Below are 25,831 nucleotides of genomic sequence, written 5' to 3' on the forward strand. Positions count from 1 at the left end.
GTCACTCTCAAGAACAGTATCAATTAAAATCCGGAATATTGTATCGAAAGAAGGATGAAGAAGATGTTTGGAAAGTTTGTGTTCCAAATAAATATTTAGAATCACTAGTATGGTACACTCACTTGAATTGGGGTCATTTTGGTGCCGCTAAATGTACAGCCAAAATAGCACAATACTGCTATCATCCAAATTTGGGACGTATAGCTACAAATATTCTTAAGAAGTGCAAAATATGTCAGAAGGCGAAACCCATAAACTATTGTCGGAAGATAGAAGTACATCCTATCATCCCACAACAACCTTTAATGTTGGTGTCATGTGATGTCTGTGGGCCATGTCCCATGACACGTGGACGGTTCAAATATGTATTGGCTTTCTATGATCTCTTTTCAAAATATGTGAAATTATATCCTTTGAAAAATCTCTACGTTCGACCCATGTTACGCAAATTTATCAACAACTATATAACTGAGCTTGGCATCTTGACAGACAACGCTGCTTATTATACAAGCGAAGTATGGAGAGGCACTATGAAAGAACAAGGAATCCAGCACATTTACATCTCAAGATTTTACCCTTGTGGAAATCCGGTTGAGAGAATCTTCCGAGAGTTGAACCGATTTTTACGGACATACATACCCAAACAACATTATAAATGGATCGATTGGATTTATGAATTTGAGAAAGTGTATAATGACTTACCACACTTATTGACAGGTTATTCACCTAACCAAATAGTATTTGGTGAAAGTATTGTGCCAGAATGGATGAAGAAATTACCTGCGATAGAACAAAAGATTACCAAGAAAGAAGATATGGTGAAGAAGGTCTACGAAAACCTGAAGCATCAAGCACAATTGAGAAAAACCCGTTTTGATAAAAATGTGAAGAAAGTAGTCACATATGATGTAGGGGAAGAAATTTGATTGAGAAATCACCCAAAAGCATCAACCAGGAAAAGACTGAATAAGAAATGGCAATATTTATATACAGGTCCATACAAAATAATGAAAATACCTCATGAAGGGAGCTACCTCCTGGCATATTGTGATACTGATGTAATTAAAGGCTTGTTCCCTCACATAGACCTGAAGAAGTATTATCAATAATGAGCAAAATATAGATTCAAGAAACACTGAATGATACCAAGACTACACTCAGTGGACTAAATAAAAGCACCAGTGGATAAATACGTACTTATACTAACTTACAAAGAAAATTAAAGAATGTACCGACGATTTCTATGAGATACTTTCTTGGTATCAGCAACAATGTCGACGCTGAAATACGATTTATCCTCTCACCGAACAGCGAGGATGGATGAGTTAAAAGTGGAATTAAGAGGAACAGAAAAGGACCAAATCCTCTCTGGTTAAACAAGTGGCCTAATAAGGGTTTTGGCCTAGGATGCCAATCGTCGAACCCGGCTGTGATCCCTGCCTTGCACAGTCGGTTGAAGAACTGAGGGCTTCATCCAAGAAAAAAAATGTGGTGTGAATATGAAGTGATTAGTGTGAAGTGTTTCTAAGGCAACCTATAAACAAATGTGGAATTTAGTTAAGGGCATTTTGTCTAGGCCCATTAACTCAACTTAAATAATGTAGAATGTATGTACTGACTTGTTGAGTGAATCTGAGAGTGAGTGTATTCGCCGAAACAAATACCCTCTCCTGTCACAGTACACAAAAAAATAAGCCTGTTCTGTCTGGAACCCTCTTCAAGACATCACAGTCTGGGGGGCCGTGTAACATTACGAGTCAAGATAGCTGTAACGGAAATTGAATAGCGTAAAGTTATCATTAAAAACGCACGCCGCGCGATTTAATTGAATAGCGTAAAGTTATCATTAAAAACGCACGCCGCGCGATTTGTGACGATTTGGTTGGTCATAATAGTAGTAACATGCTTTTGAATACAATTAAAATATAACGGCGATACCTGTTTAGTGTTATTGGAAATAATATGTAGTAAATTAATGAGTAAGGTAGCCGATCCTATAAGAAGAGGTGAAATTGGGCATATTAAGGTGTTTTGCTTTATGTCAACTTTAATTTGTTTGGTGACTGGAATGAAAAATCTTCCGATTTTACGAACTTAATGTCTGTGATATGAACTGCTCGTAGAAGGTCTACGCATGACATTCCAGTGCCAGAGATTGCTCTTTACGATACATTGTAAGAATCAAACGAAACGATACCATGACTGAAATTCCTGTTGCTGTCCAATAACTTTCTTTTCGAAAGTGTCCTCTTATTGGAAATACTATTTTGGCACTATCTAATGTTTTAATGGTCTGTACGAGGCAGTGACGGTATATGAACACTGTATAGTTCTTATTCTGTCCTGAACACGAATCACAGAATATTACGAGAACTCTTACTTTTGGATCACGTATTCCACTCACATAATTGTGCAAAGAACTAATAACTTAATTCGCTCCTTTTGTCCCAAAATCTTCAGTGTAAGTATAAAATATTGCATCACAGTGAAGAAGTTTTGGCAAACAGGAATTTCAGTCATGGTATCGTTTCGTTTGATTCTTATAATGTGTCGTAAAGAGCAATCTCTGGCATTGGAATAGTCATGCGAAGCCTTCTACGGGCAATTAATGTCACAGAAATGAATTTGGTTAAATAGTAGGATTTGTCATTCCAGTCACCTAACAATTTAAAGTTCAAGATAAGTTGTTCTCTTTCGTGGGGTTTGATTTGTTTGAAACACTCAAACAACGTCTAACTCATGAGACATGGCCCTATGGTCTCTACAGACATTGGCCACGCGGGGTAGCCGTGCGGTCTAGGCTCCTTGGCACGGTTCGCGCGGCTGTCACCGTTGGAGGTTCGAGTCCTCCCTCGGGCATGGGTGTGTGTCTTGTCCTTAGCGCAAGTTAGTTTAAGCTAGATTAAGTAGTGTGTAAGCTTAGGGACCGATGATCTCAGCAGTTTGGTCCCTTATAATTTACCACAAATTTCCAATTTCTACAAACATTGCCCATTCTGTTATAACTTTTTCTCTTTTTGGGTGATAGATTAGTAAATGGCTTGTCACCTTCATCTTGTGATAATCCGCATATTTTAAAGATCCTAAGAACACCACACTACTATAACGTTACAAACTCTTTTATTTTCTTTTATTTCACATGTGTAGTTCCATAACCAAATTCAGGAGCAAGTCTCCAAGGTCATGGAAAGTATCAGTACATAAAATCACTATTACTACAAGGAAACAACACAGAGAAAAAAACTCAACCGATCGTGTTTGCAGCAGCAACCCAACTGACCTAAAAGGTGTGTTGCAAACAGTTGAGGCAAACCTTGGACTCGGTGCATTCGTTTCGTGAGAAGCCCAACTCAGAACTTTCTTTCCGTTACCACTAAAAGTAAAAGCCTTTGTACACTATGTGATCAGAAGTATCCTTACACCTGGCTGAAAATGACTTACAAGTTCGTGGCGCCCTCCATCGGTAATGCTCGAATTCAATATGGCGTTGGCTCATCCTTAGCCTTCATGACAGCTTCCATTCTCACAGGCATATGTTCAACCAGGTGCTGGAAGGTTTCTTGGGGAATGGCAGCCCATTCTTCACGGAGTGCTGCACTGAGGAGAGATATGGACGTCGGTCGGTGAGGCCTGACACGAAATCGGCGTTCCAATACATCTCAAAGGTGTTCTATAGGATTCAGGTCAGGACACTCTGCAACCCAGTCCATTACAGGGACGTCATTGTCGTGTAACCACTCCGCCACAGGCAGTGTCATTATGAACAGGTGCTCGATCGTGTTGAAAGATGCACTCACCATCCACGAATTTCTCTTCAATAGTGGCAAGCAAGAGGGTGTTTAAAACATCAATGTAAGCCTGTGCTGTGATAGTTCCAAGCAAAACAACAATGGGTGCAAGCCGCCTCCATGAAACACAAGATCACACCATAACACCACAGCCTCCGAATTTTACTTTTGGCACTACACACGCTGGCACATGCCGTTCACCGGGCATTCGCCATACTCACATCCTGCCATCGGATCGCCACGTTGTGTACCGTGATTTGTCATTCCACACAACATTTTTCCACTGTTCAGTCGTCAAATGTTTACGCTCCTTACACCAAGCGAGGCGGCGTTGGGCATTTACCGGCGTAATGAGCAGTCGCTCGACCATGAGAAGTTTTCTCACCTCCCGCCTAACTGTCATAGTAGTTGTTGTGGATACTGATGCAGTTTGGAATTACTGTGTGACGGTCTGGATAGATGTCTGCTTATTACACATTACGATCCTCTTCAACTGTCGGCGGTCTCTGTCAGTCAGTAGGCGAGCTCGTCCTGTACGCTTTTATGCTGTACGTGTCACTTCACGTTTCCACTTCACAATCTCGCGTATAGTTGTATGACACAAGTGACACCCAATAACCTGACCACGCTCGAAATCCGTGAGTTCCGCGGAGCGTGCCACTCTGCTCTCCCGCGATGTCTAATGACTTCTGAGGTCGCTGATATTGAGTACCTGTCGGGAGGTGTCAGCACAATGCACCTAATACGAAAAACGTATGTTTTTGGGGGTGTCTGGATACTTTTGATCACATTGTGTATATTGGTACCTCCCCATGTTATTTGGAAGTCATTTTAACTACCTTGTAGAACCGAAGGCTGGCCGTCAGAATATGTCAAACTCATTTTCTACATAAATACACTTACCCCGTTTTTTCAGTGGGGGCTCCACATGTAATCAGTAACCAGCTACTACGATTTCAAGGAATTCTGACAAATGGTAGAAAGGTGCTCACCGTGTTTAATACTGACCGCACCAGCTCACGAGGAACAGGAAGGGAATAGGCAATTTCACACAGGCTCGATCGCACTAAGGGGGACCACTATCAGCGACGACATTTGTGCGATTTTTTCTCACACTTTCCCCACACGTGGGACAGCAAGCCGATCTTCACACGTCCCTCTGTACCAGCATCCACCTTCCCGTGGCCTTCAGTTCGCCGGAGTCCTCGTTCGTAACAACATTCACCACGGCGCGCATGCACTGGCCCTTTACTTTACGAGGTGCATTCAAGTTCTAAGGCCTCCGATTTTTTTTCTAATTAACTACTCGCCCGAAATCGATGAAACTGGCGTTACTTCTCGACGTAATCGCCCTGCAGACGTACACATTTTTCACAACGCTGACGCCATGATTCCATGGCAGCGGCGAAGGCTTCTTTAGGGGTCTGTTTTGACCACTGGATAATCGCTGAGGCAATAACAGCACGGCTGGTGAATGTGCGGCCACGGAGAGTGTCTTTCATTGTTGGAAAAAGCCAAAAGTCACTAGGAGCCAGGTGAGGTGAGTAGGGAGCATGAGGAATCACTTCAAAGTTGTTATCACGAAGAAACTGTTGCGTAACGTTAGTTCGATGTGCGGGTGTGTTGTCTTGGTGAAACAGCACACGCGCAGCCCTTCCCGGACGTTTTTGTTGCAGTGCAGGACGGAATTTGATCTTCAAAACATTATCGTAGGATGCACCTGTTACCGTAGTGCCCTTTGGAACGCAATGGGTAAGGATTACGCCCTCGCTGTCCCAGAACTTGGACACCATCGTTTTTTCAGCACTGGCGGTTACCCGAAATTTTTTTGGTGGCGGTGAATCTGTGTGCTTCCATTGAGCTGACTGGCGCTTTGTTTCTGGATTGAAAAATGGCATCCACGTCTCATCCATTGTCACAACCGACTAAAAGAAAGTCCCATTCATGCTGTCGTTGCGAGTCAACATTGCTTGGCAACATGCCACGCGGGTAGCCATGTGGTCGTCCGTCAGCATTCGTGGCACCCACCTGGATGACACTTTTCGCATTTTCAGGTCGTCATGCAGGATTGTGTGCACAGAACCCACAGAAATGCCAACTCTGGAGGCGATCTGTTCAACAGTCATTCGGCGATCCCCCAAAACAATTCTCTCCACTTTCTCGATCATGTCGTCAGACCGGCTTGTGCGAGCCCGAGGTTGTTTCGGTTTGTTGTCACACGATGTTCTGCCTTCATTAAACTGTCGCACCCACGAACGCACTTTCGACACATCCATAACTCCATCACCACATGTCTCCTTCAACTGTCGATGAATTTCAATTGGTTTCACACCACGCAAATTCAGAAAACGAATGATTGCACGCTGTTCAAGTAAGGAAAACGTCGCCATTTTAAGTATTTAAAACAGTTCTCATTCTCGCCGCTGGCGGTAAAATTCCATCTGCCGTACGGTGCTGCCATCTCTGGGACGTATTGATAATGAACGCGGCCTCATTTTAAAACAATGCGCATGTTTCTATCTCTTTCCAGTCCGGAGAAAAATAATCGGAGGCCTTAGAACTTGAATGCACCTCGTACTAACCGGCGCCCGAGACGCCCTCCCGCCCAGCAACCAGGAACTCGACACCACGTAAGGAAAAATCCGAAAGCTAGTATCGATACGGAAGAGTCAGTACTAGTCATTTTCATACCAAGAATGTAGCACACTTCATGGAAATTTGACGTTTGTTGGACGTTTCCTGCATAGTGTTATAAATTTAATACCCAGCAGTCTCCAAAACACACTCGTTCCTGCTGAGTGTGTAGTGACTATAGTGTACCTTATTCTGTCATATTGTCGACAGCCTGCCCCCAATTTCTTGACTGTACCCAATTTGCCAACAAGAGTGTGAGACGGCCGACGCGTGTTGCAGAGTGCAAGGAGTACGCGAGGGCGGTCTTCGTGGAGTCGGAGGCGCCGGTGCTTCTGCCGCGCGCCCTGCCCACCAGGGAAAGCGTCTGCGGCATCGTGGGCGTGCCGCTGATCGTGGGCGGCGTCAAGACGGGGCCCCGGGAGTTCCCGCACATGGTCAGTAGCGCAGGTCGGCGCCACCGCACTTGTAAAATACTGTTATTGCTGACATATGACGTGACTATCTGGGCAGTTACTGGCATACTGGGGATCTATTCTGCCGTTGTATACGGTTCTTTGAGGCATAATACATCCAGCTGCAACTCTTCTGCCACTCTTCTAGCCTTATGCAATACGCTGGCACTTCTCGTGGCACGTGACGCGAAGAGGAAAGTACATAGGTGGAACACACGAGAATGGGGAATCATTCTAGTGACGATACGGGCCGCAAACGTGGTAACCCACTGACGTAAGTGACTTTTATAAAGGGTACAACGTTACGGCATGGCTTCTGAAAACGAGCATATCGGAAATGCCAAAGCTAGTATGCTGTTCGCTGTCGTGAGCATATACGGAAAGTGGATGAATGACGGTGAAACAACGAGTAGATGACAAGGTGTTGGATTTCCATGCCTTATCTTAGAAAGTGGTTGCCGGAGACTTGCTCGCTCTATAAAGCAGGGTAGGCGACAATCCTTGGCAGGTCCGAAACAGTGTGCAAGTGCTTTGCACCTCACGGTTCAGCGAATATTACTGAACATGAGCTCCGCAGTAGATGACTCTACCTTTTCCCATGTTGACCCAACAACGTCGTCAATTCATATTACAGTGGGCACAGGATCATCGCGACTGAACCGTGGAACTATCAAAGATAGTTGTCCAGCCAAATGAATCATTTTTATTCTAGCTAATGGACAGTTGTGTCTCAATACGCCATCATCCAGGCGAACGACTCCTCGAAACATGCACGGCGGCATGGACACAAGTCGGTGCAGGCTGGTATTTTGCTGCAGACGACATTCACCTGGGGTGGCTCAAATGGCTCTGAGCACTATGGGACTTAACATCTATGGTCATCAGTCCCCTAGAACTTAGAACTACTTAAACCTAACTAACCTGCTGCAGACGACATTCACCTGGGGTGGCTCAAATGGCTCTGAGCACTATGGGACTTAACATCTATGGTCATCAGTCCCCTAGAACTTAGAACTACTTAAACCTAACTAACCTAAGGACAGCACACAACACCCAGCCATCACGAGGCAGAGAAAATCCCTGACCCCGCCGGGAATCGAACCCGGGAACCCGGGCGTGGGAAGCGAGAACGCTACCGCACGACCACGAGATGCGGGCTCACCTGGGCTTGTATGGGACCTATAGTAATAATCCAAAGGCAACATAATAGCTGAACGTTATTGTGGACCACCTGCATCCCTTCGTGGGTAATAAAGGCAGCACGACAGCCGTGGACTACGTGAACGTTGTTGCGGACCACCTGCATCCCTTCATGCTTGATGTCTTCCCCGATGGCAATGATAACTTCCAGAAGGATATCTGTTCTTCTAACAAGACCAGAATCGTGCTACAGTGGTTTCAGGAGCCTGTTAGTGAACTGACATTGATGTCTTGTCACCAAATTTGCCTGATCAGAGCCCAATGGAGCACATATGGGTCGCAGGGTGGCAGCTCCGCATACACAAAAGACCAGCTCGTAATTTACAGAAATTGCGTCACTTGTGCGTAGATACCTGGAGCCACATACCTCTTAAAACCAAACAAAGCTAGCCAAATCCATGTCACGCATATCACTGCAGTATTTTTTCCCAGAGATGGACCAACACGCTATTGGGTGGGTGGTCATGTCTCGGCTTATTACTGTAAATCAAAGTTTTGTTTCCTCTTTCATACACGACGATATGCGTACCCCTGATGGCACGGACCACATCCACTAAGTATTCAGTTTCTCTTCACGATCGTTCCAGCAACTCCACAGTGAGACGTTCAGCTTCAGGCAAACCCATGCCTTCCAGTCCTGTGGCTCTGTAATCTTGATCCGGTACACCTGATCCTCAATGAAATACCATAGGAAAAAGTCTACTGGTGTGAGGCGAAGTGATCATGATGATCACAGAATCGGGCCATCTTGTGCAATCCACCTATCCGGAAACTCTTTATCCAGAGATTGTTGCAAATTTAGGGACCAATTAGAAGCTACTCTGCTTGAATATGGCGTCAGGTTCTATTGTGGCATAGTAAACGCTTGTAAAAAGTCCAGGTAAACATCTCTGTTGACGGCAGACCTACTGAAAAAGAGTGGACCTATGAGATGCAATAGCTGTACCGAACCTGGCGCTCAGTTCAAGCGGCTGCCATTAGCCGGCACTGCAGTCGCGTAAAAATCCAAGGTGTCGGTGGTGTAAAATTCAAAAGTCCAATACGGCGTGGGTGTGAATTTTAAAAATTGCAAGATAGCAATGCAATAAAATTATAAACGCAAGATCCTGCTGGCAGAAAATACAAAAAATGCAAGATGGTGGTGGCAGAAAATTCCAAAAATGCAAGAAGGTGGAACTAGCCCAGTGGTGCTAACGGGAAACTGAAAAAAAAAATGGCAGGACTAGCCCATTTGGGCAAGCTCTCAGTATGACATCTCGTTCAAAAGTATCAGAGCAGTCTGAAGTTTTTCTGTAATGTTCAAAAATATCTGTATGTTTTGAAAATTTTTATTCCAACGTGTTCAAAACCTGTAAGAATTCAAATATGTGTAAGCAAGTACACTGTACACACACACACACACACACACACTCTATTTATGTCAAGTGTCTCACTGTTATTTCCACGTTTAAAATATGTAAATAATGTAACTTATTTCCGCATCTAAATTCTTCTATAACTGTACAAAACACATGTACTTTACTAAAATAACACACTAAGAAGGAAGCTGATATTTCATCCTAGGCCTAAACGAGACCATGCACGAAAACGAATCTGACCAACCACTAATTTACGGCCGGGGGGCGGGGAAGAAGATAACAACACATACGATATCTACAGTATGTCAAATGTCACAATGTTATTTTCACACCTAAAATATCTGTCAAAATACATAAAGAGTGTTCATATTTCGATCGTAGTCATATTTGAAGCTATGTTACTCATGGTATAAAAATCACCTGATATTATTAGAATTTCTTCAGTAATGTTTCACACCATCAAGTTCAATTTTAGTGGGGAAGAAGATAATGCAGTTTGTTCATTTTTTGTGTCACCAGTGGAACGTAACCGCACTTACAACTAGAATTTTAAAAAAAATGAAAAATAAATGTTAGTAGGTTAATAGCAATGGACGAGCCGCGAAATGTTGTTGATGATGTTCGTGTGCGTACCGCATGATAAAACTCAATTTCTATGTAATCGAGTTCCAAATGGTGACGAGCTGATGGCATAAAAATGTATGGACTGCGATTCCGACAGAATTGTGTTTACCACGGACCGGGATTTGGATTAATTTATTCTGTGCTTCTTCTCCGAAAATCGATAAGTTTCCGTGACTTAATCTAACCAGACCTCCTCACGTTGGTCATCTGGAACCTGGAATGACTGCTGTTTCAAATTCGGTTTTAATTTGCTGCCGGGTATTTTACGAGTACGAGGTGCCTTGGGACATCCTGTGAGAGAAAGTGATGTAGACGGATTGTCGGCTGTTTCAGAGTGTTTCAGTAAATGTAATTAAGCTCCAAATGATGCATGATATTACTTTATATATGATATAACTTAATATAGCTTGGCGTTATTCAGTCAGTCATTGACATATATCGGTAGCCTGGATCCACAGTGTGATGTGCATTGAACCATATTTTATCGTGCTGCTTTTGTTGTTACTAGGAAATCCGTGAATTTGTTACAGATATACAAGCTTCCTCAGAAGTACCTCTAAGGTTTCAGAAGAGGACTGTGTGAAAATTACAAGACGCACTGAAAATAGGTAAATTTCAGTGGGCAGAGAATCTCTCCAAGTTTCGAGACATCGTACGTGCCGTGGTGTAGTTACTGTTTGCACCACTAGGGGGCAGTTATATCAGAACACACAGACTAATCATATGGTCTCTATTGTCACAGTAAATTAATTCGTATCGGCAGACTGGCAAATCCAATGAATAGATTTACTTTCCCGTGTTTAAAGAGCAATGAAATGAAATGACTGTATGGCTTTGACGCCAGGAGTCCCCACCTGGGCCGCCAAGTTGCAAGTCTTTTCACTTGACAACACATTGGGCGACTAGCATGTGGCTGATGATGAAATGATGATGAGGACAACGCAGCACAAAGTCCCCGAGCGGAGAAAAATCTCCGACACTGCTGGGAATCTAACCCGAACCCACTGCATAGCAGCCACACGCGATGTGCCATTCACGGAAGTGACATCAGTAACTTTGATGAACTGCACATATGTACGACTGCTCACGGTGTCACGAGCGATGTCGACATTGAGGGTCTGTTTTGTGTTTAAATCTTGGAGAGATGCTATATCCACCGATATTTGTCTGTTTAGGCGCGTCTTGTAGTTTTTGTTCAGCCATCTACTGCAACAACGAAGGAACTTACAAATAACCTAGTATGGCCTTTCAATGTGTATGGATGCGCAAGTCAAGCCCTTCAATAGGGCACACGTTGGCTTTTGTAAGACAGGGTCGTTTCAAAAGATTTAAAATCCACATGTAGCATCCTGTTTCAGCCAGGACCTGTCTTTTATAATTGCTTTGCACAGGTAAGATGGCTGCAGTGTGACTGAATTTTCAAAGGACGTATGTGTTTACGTAATAAACCTTTGCAATCTGAGCTGTGCAGATGCTTTTCTTTTACTCAAACCTTGTGTAGTTACTCTTTCTCTCTCCAGTTTTGCTCGACTGCGCCTTGTAGTTTGACTGTAATGACCTTATTCAACCGTAGTCTAGAGTATACTGCATTCAGCGAACTGTCACGTGGGTGTTGAAGTGTCGGACCCAGGGTGTAAATGGCTGATCTATTTTTATTTAACAGTGCAAAAGTAATTCGCTGATATTCAAGAACGATTTATTCTGTCCGTGTTTCATCGTCTTGGCTGTTCAATATAATACTGAGACCATTAGAGTAAGCGTTAACGATAGTTTGATGCATCGGAGACACTAACTCAGGGGCTCTGTAGCTATAGCATTTAGTGACCTGTCCTAGTCTTTATCGGAATTGGATGTGGGCTTCGAAAGTGTCATTTATTTTAATACTTGTTCGTTTTTGGTTCTAACATTGTGCATGCAATTGCTTATTATCGTTGTAAAAAGCTTGGTCATTTTATCCATGACACGGAATGGTAGTTGTGTTCCAGTAAAGCATACATTTCTTGGAAGTATGAAAAGGCGACCTCCAGCAGTGTGTGAGCTACCCGGGTAAGGCGCTAAAATGTCCGCCATATCGTGCCCAAAGACAGCTGTCCTTTAATACAGTACTACGATTTTTGTAACACGACTTTAATCCTGCATTTGTAGAAGTAATTTTGGCCTTCCAGGGAATTTTTGTAACACGACTTTAATCCGGTATGTTTGTAGGATTAATTTTGGCCTTTCAGGGAATTGAAAATTGTGATTGCTTCGGTGTATTCAGATGCCCCCATTACCCAAGGCAGAATTTTATTAGTTGTAGCATCCACTGTCTCAGCCAGTAAACACCAAAATTTAGAGTAACGGTGTAAGACAGGCCGTCAGGCCCTGCATCCTAGTTTCGCTGGAACGGTTTGAAGACACTGAGAAGTTCTTCCTTTGAAAATGGAGTCAACTTCTTTTGAAAACGGAGTCGTGAGTTCGGTATTTTGCGTCTTTGTAATCGCATTCAGGTTGCACGCCTTTTCCAGTTATTCCTCAAGGCTAGTGAAGTTATTAAGGTCGATGGTGTACAACTTGATGAAATATTCCTTTGTGGTCTGTTCGATGCTAGCTTGTGTAACATGATGGGTGCCGTCATTTCACTTACAGTTCTCTGTTAGGTGTCTAGGTGCTGTTTACAGGTTCAAATGGCTCAAATTACTCTGAGCACTATGGGACATACCATCTGAGGTCATCAGTCCCCTAGAACTTAGAACTACTTAAACCTAACTAACCTAAGGACATCACACACCTCCATACCCGAGGCAGGATTCGAACCTGCGACCGTAGCGATCGCGCGGTTCCAGACAGAAGCGCCTAGAACCGCTCGCCCACATCGGTCGGCGCTGTTCACAGGTCCTGCACGTGTTGATGTGCAGTAACCACCTGCAGTCACACGCTTTTAATGTCCCTCGCCCTCAAATTTTGAATGCAGCTCTATGTTTCCTAGGTTCACTAATAATGTTTTGCTTTAATCCAACTTGTATTTGGTCTAGAGCTCTGCTTGCGTCGTTTTTCTCTGGAAGTTAGAGGTTTCATAGTGAAAAATGTGCAAAAAATTACGATTCAAAGTATTGGCTATCAATGGCCACTACTTTCTCCCATTTTTCGGGCAGCATACGAATCCCGCAGCAGAAGAACTGAAGTCTTTTGAGGAGATGCATGAATTGATCCAATTTTGCACTTGTTCAGGTAACCGCAGGTAGTGGTCAGCCAGGCCGTGGGCTGTTGATACAAAAAGGTGGTAGTCAGAGGAAGTAATGCTTGGAGAATACGGCGAGTGGAGCAGGACTCCCATTCCAGCGTTTCCAAATAGATTCTGATGGGGTTTTGCGATATGGGATTGGACACTGTCATGCTGCAAAATCACCTTTTCGTGTCTGCCACTGTATTGTGGCCGTTTGTCTATCGGTGCTCAGCTCTAACGCACCAGTTGCTTTCGATAACGATCTGCTGTGATTGTTTTCGTCGGTTTCACTGGCTTCGAAAACATTCTCTCTTCCACCGCCGTACCGGTCTACGATTTCAAAATCACCGTCCTTGAAGCGCTGAAACCATTCTCTCCACATTCATTAACAGGTGCCTCTTACCCAGCGCTTTATGAGCCTCAGTCACTGGTTTCTTCAAGTTTAGCAGAAAATTAAAACTTCTCACAAATGACGAGAAAAAAATGGTTCAAATGGCTCTGAGCACTATGGGACTTAACAGCTGTGGTCATCAGTCCCCTAGAACTTAAGACTACTGAAACCGAACTAACCTAAGGACATCACACGCACCCATGCCCGAAGCAGGATTCGAACCTGCGACCGCAGAAGTCGCGCGGTTCCGGACTGCGCGCCTAGAACCGCGAGACCACCGCGCCCGGCAATGACGAGAACTGGGCTTATAAGTTCACATTTTCAATCGAGAATAACTTCATAAAGCAATCATAATCGACTAATATTTTGATGATGTTATGCTTACAAATGTGTGTGCTTATTGTATGACACAACCTACGACCACCACCATCGCTTTCCGCTACTGCCGTCTATTGTAGAATGGCGGAAGAAAAGTTGTAAGCATAATATCAGGTATGTTGCTATATCAGTCAGCATGTTGATTGTATAAATGACGTAACGCTAAGAAATAAAATTCTCGCGCGTGCTGTTGCCATGCAGCTTTTTGCTCAAGTTCTTATACACGGTATTAAAGCTGGCTTGTCCAGTTTGACCCATCATTGTAAAACCGGGAAGTACTGTGAGCGCGTGACTTGCTGCTGTGTTAAACTGCCATGCTACTGCTCCTCTTTTGTTAAAAACTCTCTGTGGGACAAGTGCTAAATTGATATGATATGCATAGTGGTTACTGAAGGCAGTCGGCTAGAGCTCCGCTATGTATACATTGTCAGACAGCGACTGTGAGGCACAAATTTTATAGATGCGACTCGCTCTTGTACTTTTCACAAATGTACTCACAAAGCTCCAGTGTGGGCTGTAATTATCGCACTGCAGCGAAACTATGTAGTTATGTTATTGAGTTACTGCGGAACCGATTTATGCTTGAAAAAAATTAGTTCCAGTTTCGACCACCAGATGCAAAGCTGTCGCTGTATACCATCTCGTCGACGTCTCCGGTGTTCATATTGAACAAATTGTGTAAACACCAGTTAATAATAAAATCAGCGTTATGCATTTGTCAGTTGTTTGACTTTTCCTGACCACATTACATATGGAACCATTTCTATAAGTCTTTCTTGCATTCACAGTGCTAGAATTGCACCTGGTGCCGACGACTTGAACTAATGTTTTCCCATCGCAAATTGGTTTCGTATTAACGCATTAGAATGTCTACCAGCTTTCGCTGCCACACGATGATTACAATCCACAATGGATCACTGCGAGTAGCTGCACTTTAATTATAACCACCCAGTATATGATACCCACTCAGGGTAACTAAGTCTCCAAGTCTCTACGTCTAAATTCTCGCGCTAATACTTGCTGTTAACGACTTAAATTGAAATTTGGTGCTTGGTCTAACTGCTGCAGTATGTAATTAAAGTCGCGCGCGATGACGATTGGATACCGTAAGTTGGAGATCAATTCTGCCATTAACGTTGTAAAGCATTCTCGGCTCTCTTGTTTTGCACTACCTCCGGGGGATGTAAGCGTCAATCAACTGAATGCCAGCCGGCCGAAGTGGCCGAGCGGTTCTAGGCGCTACAGTCTGGAACCGCGCGACCGCTACGGTCGCAGGTTCGAATCCTGCCTCGGGCATGGATGTGTGTGATGTCCTTAGGTTAGTTAGGTTTAAGTAGTTCTGTGTTCTAGGGGACTGATGACCTCAGAAGTTAAGTCCCATAGTGCTCAGAGCCATTTGAACCATTTGAACTGAATGACTCACATTGATTGCAGTAAACTGATGGGCTCGCATTGCAAGCCTTCTCTATACAGAATGACAGCTCCTGCTTCTGTATCTATATTTAAAATGGCCTCATATCCTTCCAAGATTAGTAGTTTGGAGGCGGCCATCCCCTGTATCAATATGATGTCAAGATCGGCGGCACACTGTAGGAATGTTAAAACATCATTGCAGTCAGAGTGTATTTACAGGCTTCTATATCCTCTGACCAACTAGTATTTTGCGTTCTCGAGAGGTCCTCTTGTAGAACATGCGTCGCAAGGCTTGAGAGCTTTCCGTTTCCCCGTCCTCTCCGTCACCCCACTGATATGTTATTAACTTCGATGGATTTTCTAGTGAATGGCAATCTACGTTCATATTAGTTGCCCTTCGCATCCTTGCGCGGTTTGTGTGGCGGCTTAGGAGTGCTGGCTCTCAGTCCAATGGGCTATTGCGCGAATGTTACGTTTTCAAGCACGTGTCTTTGTGAGTGACAGGTGCATTATGGCCAGACAAACTGAATTTTTGTTGAATTTTCTCCACTGACGTTCGATCAAATGAAGTTTCTTCTGCCAATGGGCTGAATTACAATGTTCATTACGGATAATTCTTCTAATTTCATTCTGTATTACAAATATCATTTATCAATTCTATGACTGGGTCAGAGAGTCAGTGTATGACCATCAATTCACTCTCACAGCCATGCGCTTCACACACAAGTAAAGGTCCATCGATTGGACTTCACAGCGCTCACATTTCTTCATCAGTTGCTCACATCTACTGACACTCGTTCTGACACGATACAGAGTTGTGCGCAATTTCCTCAGGAGAATGAGTCCTTCGATCTTCTTGTTCGGACCATCCACTAAACTTACAGCCCATATTTCCTTACACGCTGTCGTTGAGTCGAAGCCTTGCAGATCTTCGCAGTCATCTCATAAAGGTAAACTAGATTTACGTCCGTTTGCAGATGCCAAGTTGTCATGTATAGGGAGTTCTGGGTTGTTTAGGTTTTTTCTGTGCGCTCTTGTGGCTAACTGTGGTGGCTCAATTTCAGGGGCCTCTAGACTCGGGAGGCTCTTCTTCGTATTAATAATACCCTGTACTTTTGGATGTCCAAGTACCATGAATGTTTTTTTGTAAATCTATACCACGATTCCTGTTCAATTATCGGCGTTGAAGTATCTACGAGGGTTGGACAAAAGAATGGAAGTATTAAAAGAAAACATTACATGTTTATGTGACTTCGTCGGCTTTCGCGGCGTAATAAGTCTTGAAAGTCTCTTCGGATTTCGTGACGGATTCTAAAATCCACTCGATTCAATATTTCGCCGATCCAGCTGTTCGCAGTCTTCAGAAGAATGGATGCTTCTGCTGCTGAGTCCCACTGAGAACTGAAGCCGGGATTACAGTTGATCTTAGGATTAGGAAGCGTAGGAAAACCTTTGACGTTCAAAACGGCTTCCAGTAGCCTCTGAATGGATAAATACAGGTACTAAATGGTTCAAATGGCTCTGAGCACTATGGGACTCAACTGCTGAGGTCGTAAGTCCCCTAGAACTTAGAACTACTTAAACCTAACTAACCTAAGGACATCACACACATCCATGCCCGAGGCAGGATTCGAACCTGCGACCGTAGCCGTCGCGCGGTTCCAGACTGTAGCGCCTAGAACCGCTCGGCAAATACAGGTACTGTATGGTTGCAAGGGAATCTTATATCGTTCTTGCTCTAAAATAGTGGCAAGTTCAGCATGCTGTTTGTATAGGGGTCCTATTGTCTTCGATACAGCACCAACATTTGGAAACAAACTTTGTACATGGGATGGACATGACTAGCCAAAATGCTCACATAATCCTTGGCAGAAACGGAACATACAGAGTAGGAAGGACCCATGGAATACCATCATACGGGTGGCCAAATCATCATCTAACCCCCCCGTCATGTTTCACTTTTCGTAGCGAACAGTCTGCGTCGTCGGCTCGGGACGGCTTACGCCAAGCGTAAACTCGGCCAGAAGCTGGAAACAGTGTGAAACATGACTCATCCGACCAAATGACTTTCTTGCATTGCTCCATGCACCTGCTTTTATGGCTTCGGCCGGCCGGGGTGGCCGAGCGGTTCTAGGCGCTACAGTGTGGGACCATGCGACCGCTTCGTTCGCAGGTTCGAATCCTGCCTCGGGCATGGATGTGTGTGATGTCCTTAGGTTAGTTAGGTTTAATTAGTTCTAAGTTTTAGGGGACTGATGACCTCAGAAGTTAACTCCCATAGTGCTCAGAGCCATTTGAAACATTTTATGGCTTCGGCATTTTCGTGTTAGAAGTATTTCATCATTGATGTGTCGTTTTCGAGTTTCGACTCACTCTGCATTTCCAGATTATGGAGTTCCCTTCGTGTTGTTTTGGTGCTGACAGGGTTCGAGAGTTTGACATTCAGTTGTGCAACGACTTTTGCAACTGTCTCTGCTCTGATCATGGCAGACACTTGCAACATATTGAGGGCACCACATTGGTGCTGTTCATGGTCAAATACAACAGCGCAACCAGCAGATTTGGCTAGCATCTGCATTTATGTTCAAGCATATATTTTTCGCGGTGTTTCTATATTTTTGTCCAACCCTCGGTCATCGGGTCCAAGTTCGAAGCGGGAGTCAATGTCAATTAGATTTGAGGCCAAACACGTGTCTGGAGAATCCCCGCACAGCGATGGGATACCAACCTGGCTGCCGGCCGCTGTGGCCAAGCGGTTCTAGGAGCTTCAGTCCGGAACCGCGCTGCTGCTACGGTCGCAGGTTCGAATCCTGCCTTGGGTATGGATGTGTGTGATGTCCTTAGGTTAGTTAGGTTTAAGTAGGTCTAAGTCTAGGGGACTGATGACCCCAGCTGCTAAGTCCCATAGTGCTTAGAGCCATTTGAACCATTTTTGAACCAACCCGACTACCATATGGTTCGACGACAAGGAGATGGTCTGCGTGCCTTTTCTTTTCATAGAAACCCTACTGGTTATACTCCGCAGCACCCTTACTGCAGAGCGTTATGTCGACAATATTCTGCGCCCCGTTTTGATGTACTCTTTGTGGCAAGCCATCCTGGGCTTACGATCGGGCAAAATAATACCTATTCGCACACGGCGAGAGTTTCTACCGTTTGTCTTATTAGAGTTTGCCAGATCCTACGTTGGGTAGTAAAGTCCCCAGATCTCTCCCCAATTGAGAAAGTTTGGAGCAGTATGGTTCAAATTGCTCCAAGCATTATGGGACTTAACATCTGAGGCCATCAGTCCCCTAGAACTTAGAACTACTTAAACCTAACTAACCTAACGACATCACACACATCCATGCCCGAGGCAGGATTCGAACCTGCGACTGTAGCAACAGCGCGGTTCCGGACTGGAGCGCCTAGAACCGCTCGTGCACAGCGGCCTGCAGCAATATGGGCAGGGACCTCCAACTATCTCGGGGTTGTGCGATCTAACATACCAATTAGATAGAAATGGCCACAATATTCACGAGGAGGATATCAAACAACTCTGTCAATCAACTCCAACTCGAATAAGGACCAACGCGTTACTGACTTCTTCAACTTGTGAAGCGCTTTCTTTTGAACAAATCATTCAATTTTTTTGAAATTGTAAACATTTGTTTGTCTGTACAGGTACGTCATACCTACCTATTTTCGTCCCATTCGCATAATTCCTTCGTGGACATCGCTTTTTTTGTGTATTTAGAGTGGGAGTCCCGTTTGCGAGATTTCAACCGCCTGATGCAAGTCTTTTTATTTGGCACCACCTTGGTGACTTGCGTATCACTGATTATGAAATAATGGCGAGGACAATATAACATCGATTCCCCGACCATAGAAAAATCTCCGACCGAGCAGGGAATCACACCCGGGCTCTATCATGGCGTTCAACCACAACGGCTACTCAATTACGGAGGCGAACAGCTATCCGCAGGTAGAATGACACAGGTAATTCAGTCACCATTGTGCTCTGTATAGTTGGAATGTTTGTAGACGAGGTGTTGAAGAAATGTGGTCAATTTAAGACACATTTCATTTTGCTGCTCGAATTGATAAGAGATTGTTACTAAAACAAGGAGTGTTGGTGTGTGTGTTTTTATTACTTTTTGCAATTCGCGAGAAGCATATTTTCAGTTCTTACACAAGCTACACTGACCAGCCAGAACATTATGATGACCGACCTGCTACCTATGTAAACCCGTCCGGGCGACAGCGGCGTCACGTGGTGAGAAATGGCTGCTAGTCAGACACACACACGATGCATGTAGTATCAGCGTACCCGGTGTCCGTGCGTAGAATGGGGAAGGCGCGTTTGACCGAGGGCAGAATGTGATAGCCCGCAGGCTCGGCATGAGCATTTCGGAAACTACACAACTATCCGGGTGTTCTAGGGGTGCTGTGGTGAGTGCCTTCAATACGTGGTGCAACCACATCCAGATATCGTATGGTTGGGGGAGGGGGGTCACCTCTCATTACAGATGTCGGACGTAGTAGGCTGGGCAGACTGGTAAAGCAGGACAAACGGTGAACTGTGGCGTAACTAACATCAGACTTTAACGCTATGCAGAGTAGAAGTGTGCCTGAACACACAATGCACTGAACATTCCTAAAGATGGGCCTCCGCAGCCGACGACTCATGCATCTGCCAACGTTAATACCACGATATCGGCAACTACGACTAATGCGGGCAAGTGACCATCGACACTGGGCGTTAGCGCAGTGGTAGATAGTTGCATGGCCTGATGAATCCAGATACTTTCTTCATCAGGGGGAGCACCAATCCGTCATCTTTCAGGGGAACAGCTCCTCAACACCTGTACTGCAGACCGGAGACAAGTTGGCGATGGCTCCGTTATGCTCTGGAAAGCCGGCCGGAGTGGCCGAGCAGCTCTAGACGCTACAGTCTGGAACCGCGCGCCCGCTACGGTCGCAGGTTCGAATCCTGCCTCGGGCATGGTTGTGTGTGATGTTCTTCGGTTAGTTAGGTTTAAGTTGTTCTAAGTTCTAGGGGACTGATGACCTCAGCGGTTAAGTCCCATAGTGCTCAGAGCCATTTGAACCATTTTTTGCTCTGGAAAACATTCAACATTCAGTGGAGCTTGTGCAAGGCACCTTGACGAACAAGGAGCATCGTACACTGGTTGCAGATCATGCCCACTCATTCATGACGATAATGTTTTCCAACGGCAGCGTCATTTTTCAACAAGATTATCCGCAATGTCACAAGGCCAGGAGCGCGATGGAGTGTTTCGAAGAATACAGTCGCGAGTTCCAATTGAAGTGCTGGCCCCTAAACTCGCCAGATCTGAATCCGATCGAACATATCTGGGATGTGATTGAACTTAGCGTCAGAGCTAATAAACCTCATCTTCCCCCCCCCCCCCCCCCCCGCCTCCTTGCTCCCCAGAATTTACGGGAATTATGTGACTTGTGTGTGCAGATGTGGTGCCAGCGACCTACCAAGGCATCATTGCTTCCATGGCACGCTTCGCCGCTGGTATCCGTGCCAAAAGTGGACATACCGCTATTAGGTACGTGGCCATAATGATCTGGCTGATCAGTGTATTCTGTCGTCTTTCCGAGACTCTAGAGCAGAATGTGCGGATATTTTACTCGGATTTATCTCTCCTCAAGTATTTGTTCAATTACACATGCAAATATCGTAGTTTTTGAGAAAATGTTTAACACTGTTAATATGAATGTTGAAAATAACAATGAAAAAGTTCGTTATTTAATAAAACGTTGTTGTAAACAGTACGATAACGAGGACAGAAGACGTTTCAATCAATAAATCAGTGTAAAAGATGCGCCTTTTATCTACGCTTTCATTACATATGTAAACGGCATAAACTTAAGAGGATTAGACTTCATTTACTTGGAATTTATATGCAAGCTTATCCGCCGACAACAAGCTTTCTGTTCAGAATAGTGTTAGTCATACATGAGTAATTTTGCGAGTTTCCGAGAAACAAAAGTTTATCTTTATCTGGAAGCTATGTTCTTATTGCAAAGGAACTACAGGGGGTTTTAGGGGCTAAGATTGCTCCAATGGAACAGAGTACGGAGTTGTGGTCTATTGTAGATCCTTAACGACCGTTCAGAAATGGAATGCGCCATTAACAGCGAATAAAGCGTCGTGAATGAGTCGTAAAAGTCATCGGCAAGGAGCAGGAGTCCGCCAGATAAGACAAACGGCCAGCGAACGGTCCGTTAAGAGCGTTCCGGTAGCCATCAAAGAGCAGGCGCAGTTTCTTACGATGCCGTAAGCTGAGCTGCCGTGTCAGGTCACCCAAGTGAAATGGCCCTTGCTTTTCGGTGACGAATCAAATATTATGTCTGCTAATTACTGATCCTAAATTACAACACGGACACCACAATCGCTTTCTCCGTCCATGTAAGCGGGTATTTATCTAATCATCATTTTGGTCTTTGTCATGTCCCCAACAATATGCATACTACGATGATAGTACGAGCCTCAACAATTTCACTCTGACCTGGAGAACTAGAGAGCATAGCGCAGAAGGAGAAACCGCGGCACAGCATGCGTGCCAGAAGTGTGTCAACTCGCACGCCAAGACTGGTCTACACAGCGCGTCACGAAGCGTGTAGTTTCTAGACAGTTTCCAGCACCTCCTTACGCCAATACTGGCCTTGTTTTCTGTCTCCTCCCCGCTCTAGTCACCTCTCCCACTGTGGTTCAATTATCGAGAACACCATTTTCCCTCATGAAAAGTTATTGCAAAATATACAAGCGCGGCCTACGTAAAACTTTAATATTGGACCCTATCCTCCATCAAAATTATATATCGGAGAAAATGCCACAAAGTTTTGTGTCTTATGTCCATATTTTGCTTCTGACGGAAGCACACATCTACTTCCTAAAAAAAAAAAAAAAAAACAATTGGGACATCACTTGGTTCAAAAACGAACCAGGCGTTTCAAAATGTTGGATTGCTTTGTTGGTGACGGCATATAACACACCGTTCTTTGATGCATGCGACCTACAGGGATTGGACAGAAATGCGGAAACATCGATGAGAAATGCGTACTTGGACATAAATGCAGACGCTAGCCGAACCTGCAGGTTGTGTTGTCGTACGAGGGGCGTTTGAGAAGTCCGTGCAAAGTCCGAGAGATGGCACCACCGGCGCGCATTAAGGTCATGTTTAATTAGTAGCATCTTTGGAATGACCCCACACCAAGTTTAAGACATATTGATCTATTTCTTTGTGTTTGGCATTCGTGTGAATCAAGGAAGTCGAGTGATTGTCAAAAAATGGACGAAAAAGAATTTCGTGTGCTGATTAAACATTACTTTATGAAAGGCAAAACGCCTCGGGAGACTAAAGTGAAGGTTGATAAACATTGCGGTGACTCTGCATCTTCGATTAGAACAGTTTATAAGTGGTTTCAAAATTTTCGGAGTGCCCATATGGACTTAAGTGATGCTGAACGTTCTAGACGACCTGTGGAGGTAACGACTTCAGGAATCATTGATAAAATCCATGATATGGTGATGGATGACAGAAGAGATAAGTTGTGTGAGATTGATAGTGCTGTGGGCATCTCGAATGAATGGGTACATAATATTTTGCATAAACATTTGGACATGAGAAAGCTACCCGCAAGATGGGTTCCGCGATTGCTCACGCTTGACCAAAAACGGAATCGTGTGAAGTGATGCAAGGCTGGTTTGCAGCTGTTCAGGAAGAATCCACAGAACTTTAAGCGTCGTTTCATCACTGTGGATAAAACAAGGATAGATTAATATACTCCTGAGACCAAACAACAATCTAAACAATGGGTTACCAAGGGAGGATCTGCACCAACAAAGGCGAAGACCATTACTTCGGCCGGAAAGGTTATGGCGGCTGTCTTTTGGGATTCGCAACGGATAATCCTCATCGACTATCTGGAAAAGGGTAAAACTATTACAGGTGCATATTATTCACCGTTACTGGACCGTTTGAAAACCGAACTACAAGAAAAACGCCAGCGAGTGGACTGCAAAAAAGTCCTTTTCCATCATGAGAATGCACCAGCACACACCACAGTAGTTGTGGTCGCAACATTATTGGAAACAGGATTCCAACTAGTTTCACATTCCCCCTGTTCTCCAGACTTGGCTCCCTCGGAAATGGCTAGTGGGACAAATATTCAAACGAGGAGTTGATTACAGGAACTAATAGCTATTTTGCAGACTTGGACTATTATCGGAAGGGATCAACAAATTAGAACAGCGTTGGACGAAGTGTATAAGCCTAAAAGGAGACTATGTAGAAAAATAAAAATAATTTACCCCAAACACGTAAGTAGTTTTTATTTTTACACGGACTTTTCAAAGGCCCCTTGTATTTGAGCACGAACTACGCTTGTACAGTGTCCTCAGTACACTGCAAGAGTCAGTCCTGATCAGGACAGAGTTCTGCGTAATTGCGAGTGCATTATGTCGGAGCTAAGTGAATTCGATCGTGGAAAAATTATTGGTGCTCGTATGTTGGGGGCTTTCGTAACCAAGGTAACCGAAATGTTTGGTGCGGGGGGCGTCACCCACATAAAGGAGAACACTAGAAATATTCGCGCCAAGTGATAAGAGCGGAAAAAAATTCCACGAAGGTTATTTGGTGTACTATATTACTTTTAGATAACAATAGACATTTAAATTTACAGGTTTGAGTTTGATGAGTTAGACAAAGAAATAATCGATAAAAGTTATAGTCAAAAATATTCATTATTAGATTGAGTTCTACAGTGCAGCCAAAATACAATAAGAATTACAAAAAATACAATAAACAAAAGAATGTATAAGAGACTTGCGACACATTAGCGGAAGTGAAACACGTTAATGAAATTAAAGTGCAAATGTATCACAGCACTGCCAAATGCAGTCTATTGAAGAGAACAGGTTGAACGAATCTGTGTGAATGTACAGCACCACCAGACGCAGTCTATGTATGTACACTGAAGAGCCAAAGAAACTGGTACACCTGCCTAATATCGTGTAGGGGCCCCGCGGGTACACAGAAGTGCCGCAACACGATGTGGCATGGACTCGACAAATGTCTGAAGAAGTGCTGGAGGGAATTGACACCGTCTGGTCCCAGCGGAGGTTCGAGTCCTCCCTCAGGCATGGGCGTGTGTGTTTGTCCTTAGGATAATGTAGGTTAAGTAGTGTGTAAGCTTAGGGACTGATGACCTTAGCAGGTAAGTCCCATAAGATTACACACACATTTGAACATTTTTTTGGAATTGACACCATGAATCCTGCTGGGCTGTTCTTAAACCCGTAAGAGTACTGAGGTACATTTCGATGATAATTGGAAAGGAAATCTTAGGCGCGCATGGGAAAAGTTCACACAAACATACACGATTCACACACACACAAGCAGAGAGATAAAAAGAATTTTACCCATCACAATAAGTTAAAGGTTGAGAGGTTAGTCCCTATCGCTGTGATTGAATTATCGTGAATAAAGAATACTACGAAACACTTTCGACAAACAAATTTATCTGCATCACCTTGCACATGAAACTAAGGCACGCTGGGTTGAGACACCCCCAAATGCCGTGAACAATCATGAACAAAGCAACATTACTAAGACTCGTGAAAACTTCGAGAACGCATATGTAAACCGTATAGACACAAGTACCAATAAAATAGTAATCAGAATTAAGAATAAAACTCGTTGAAGATGGTTCTGAAATTGCAGACGGTGAAATCACCACCACGTGGTATGAAAAAAACTAGACAATCTTAAAACTGAAACGAAATGAAAAGTATAAGAAATAAAACACACAAAAAAGTTCGCATATATATTCCAGTTAACAAAGAAGTCAGACAACTGAATTTTAAATCTGTACTGGAGTAACGAACTTCCTACACCAGGTGTTTTGCTTACACATAAAGACGACCGGAAAAACTTATTACATACAGAAAAAAATACTCGTGATTATACTCTCAAAAATTTAAGAAATCGACTACCGAACTTGCAAATGAAGTAGCAAATCATTGGAATAGCTACACACCGCCACACATTAACACACTCACCGCGGCAAGTCGTTCTTAAGAGTACCGTCTTCACTCACCAAAGATGCAGTCCCGAGAGCCGGGAGCATGTTCTCCCTGCAAGGAACTTCCCCTACGCAGCTGGAAGAGACCAGAGAGGTCCTTTTCGCCACCAACTAGAGCCGAATGACTACCGAAAGGGCACAAATATCTTTGCCTTGACTGAGAAAGCTACGTTGGCTACACTGTCGCTACCACAGCAGACAACCACCATGTATAAGGCAAATTCAACATACACACTCGCTCACTTATTCATATAGATGATAAAGAGAGAAAGGAAATCTGGGAGCAC

General features: G+C 44.1%; 1 protein-coding gene across 1 annotated transcript in view; it reads left to right on the forward strand.

The window, feature by feature from the left end:
• The window catches only part of LOC126162368 (serine protease snake-like), a 207,123-nt gene that overhangs the window by 56,659 nt on the left and 124,633 nt on the right, over positions 1–25,831 (forward strand). Inside the window, exon 2 of the mRNA XM_049918825.1 lies at positions 6,702–6,856. Coding sequence (XP_049774782.1) covers positions 6,702–6,856 — 155 coding nt within the window. The remainder of the gene's footprint in view (positions 1–6,701; positions 6,857–25,831) is intronic.

The sequence above is a fragment of the Schistocerca cancellata genome, chromosome 1 (assembly GCF_023864275.1).
Source record: "Schistocerca cancellata isolate TAMUIC-IGC-003103 chromosome 1, iqSchCanc2.1, whole genome shotgun sequence".
NCBI lineage: Eukaryota > Metazoa > Arthropoda > Insecta > Orthoptera > Acrididae > Schistocerca > Schistocerca cancellata.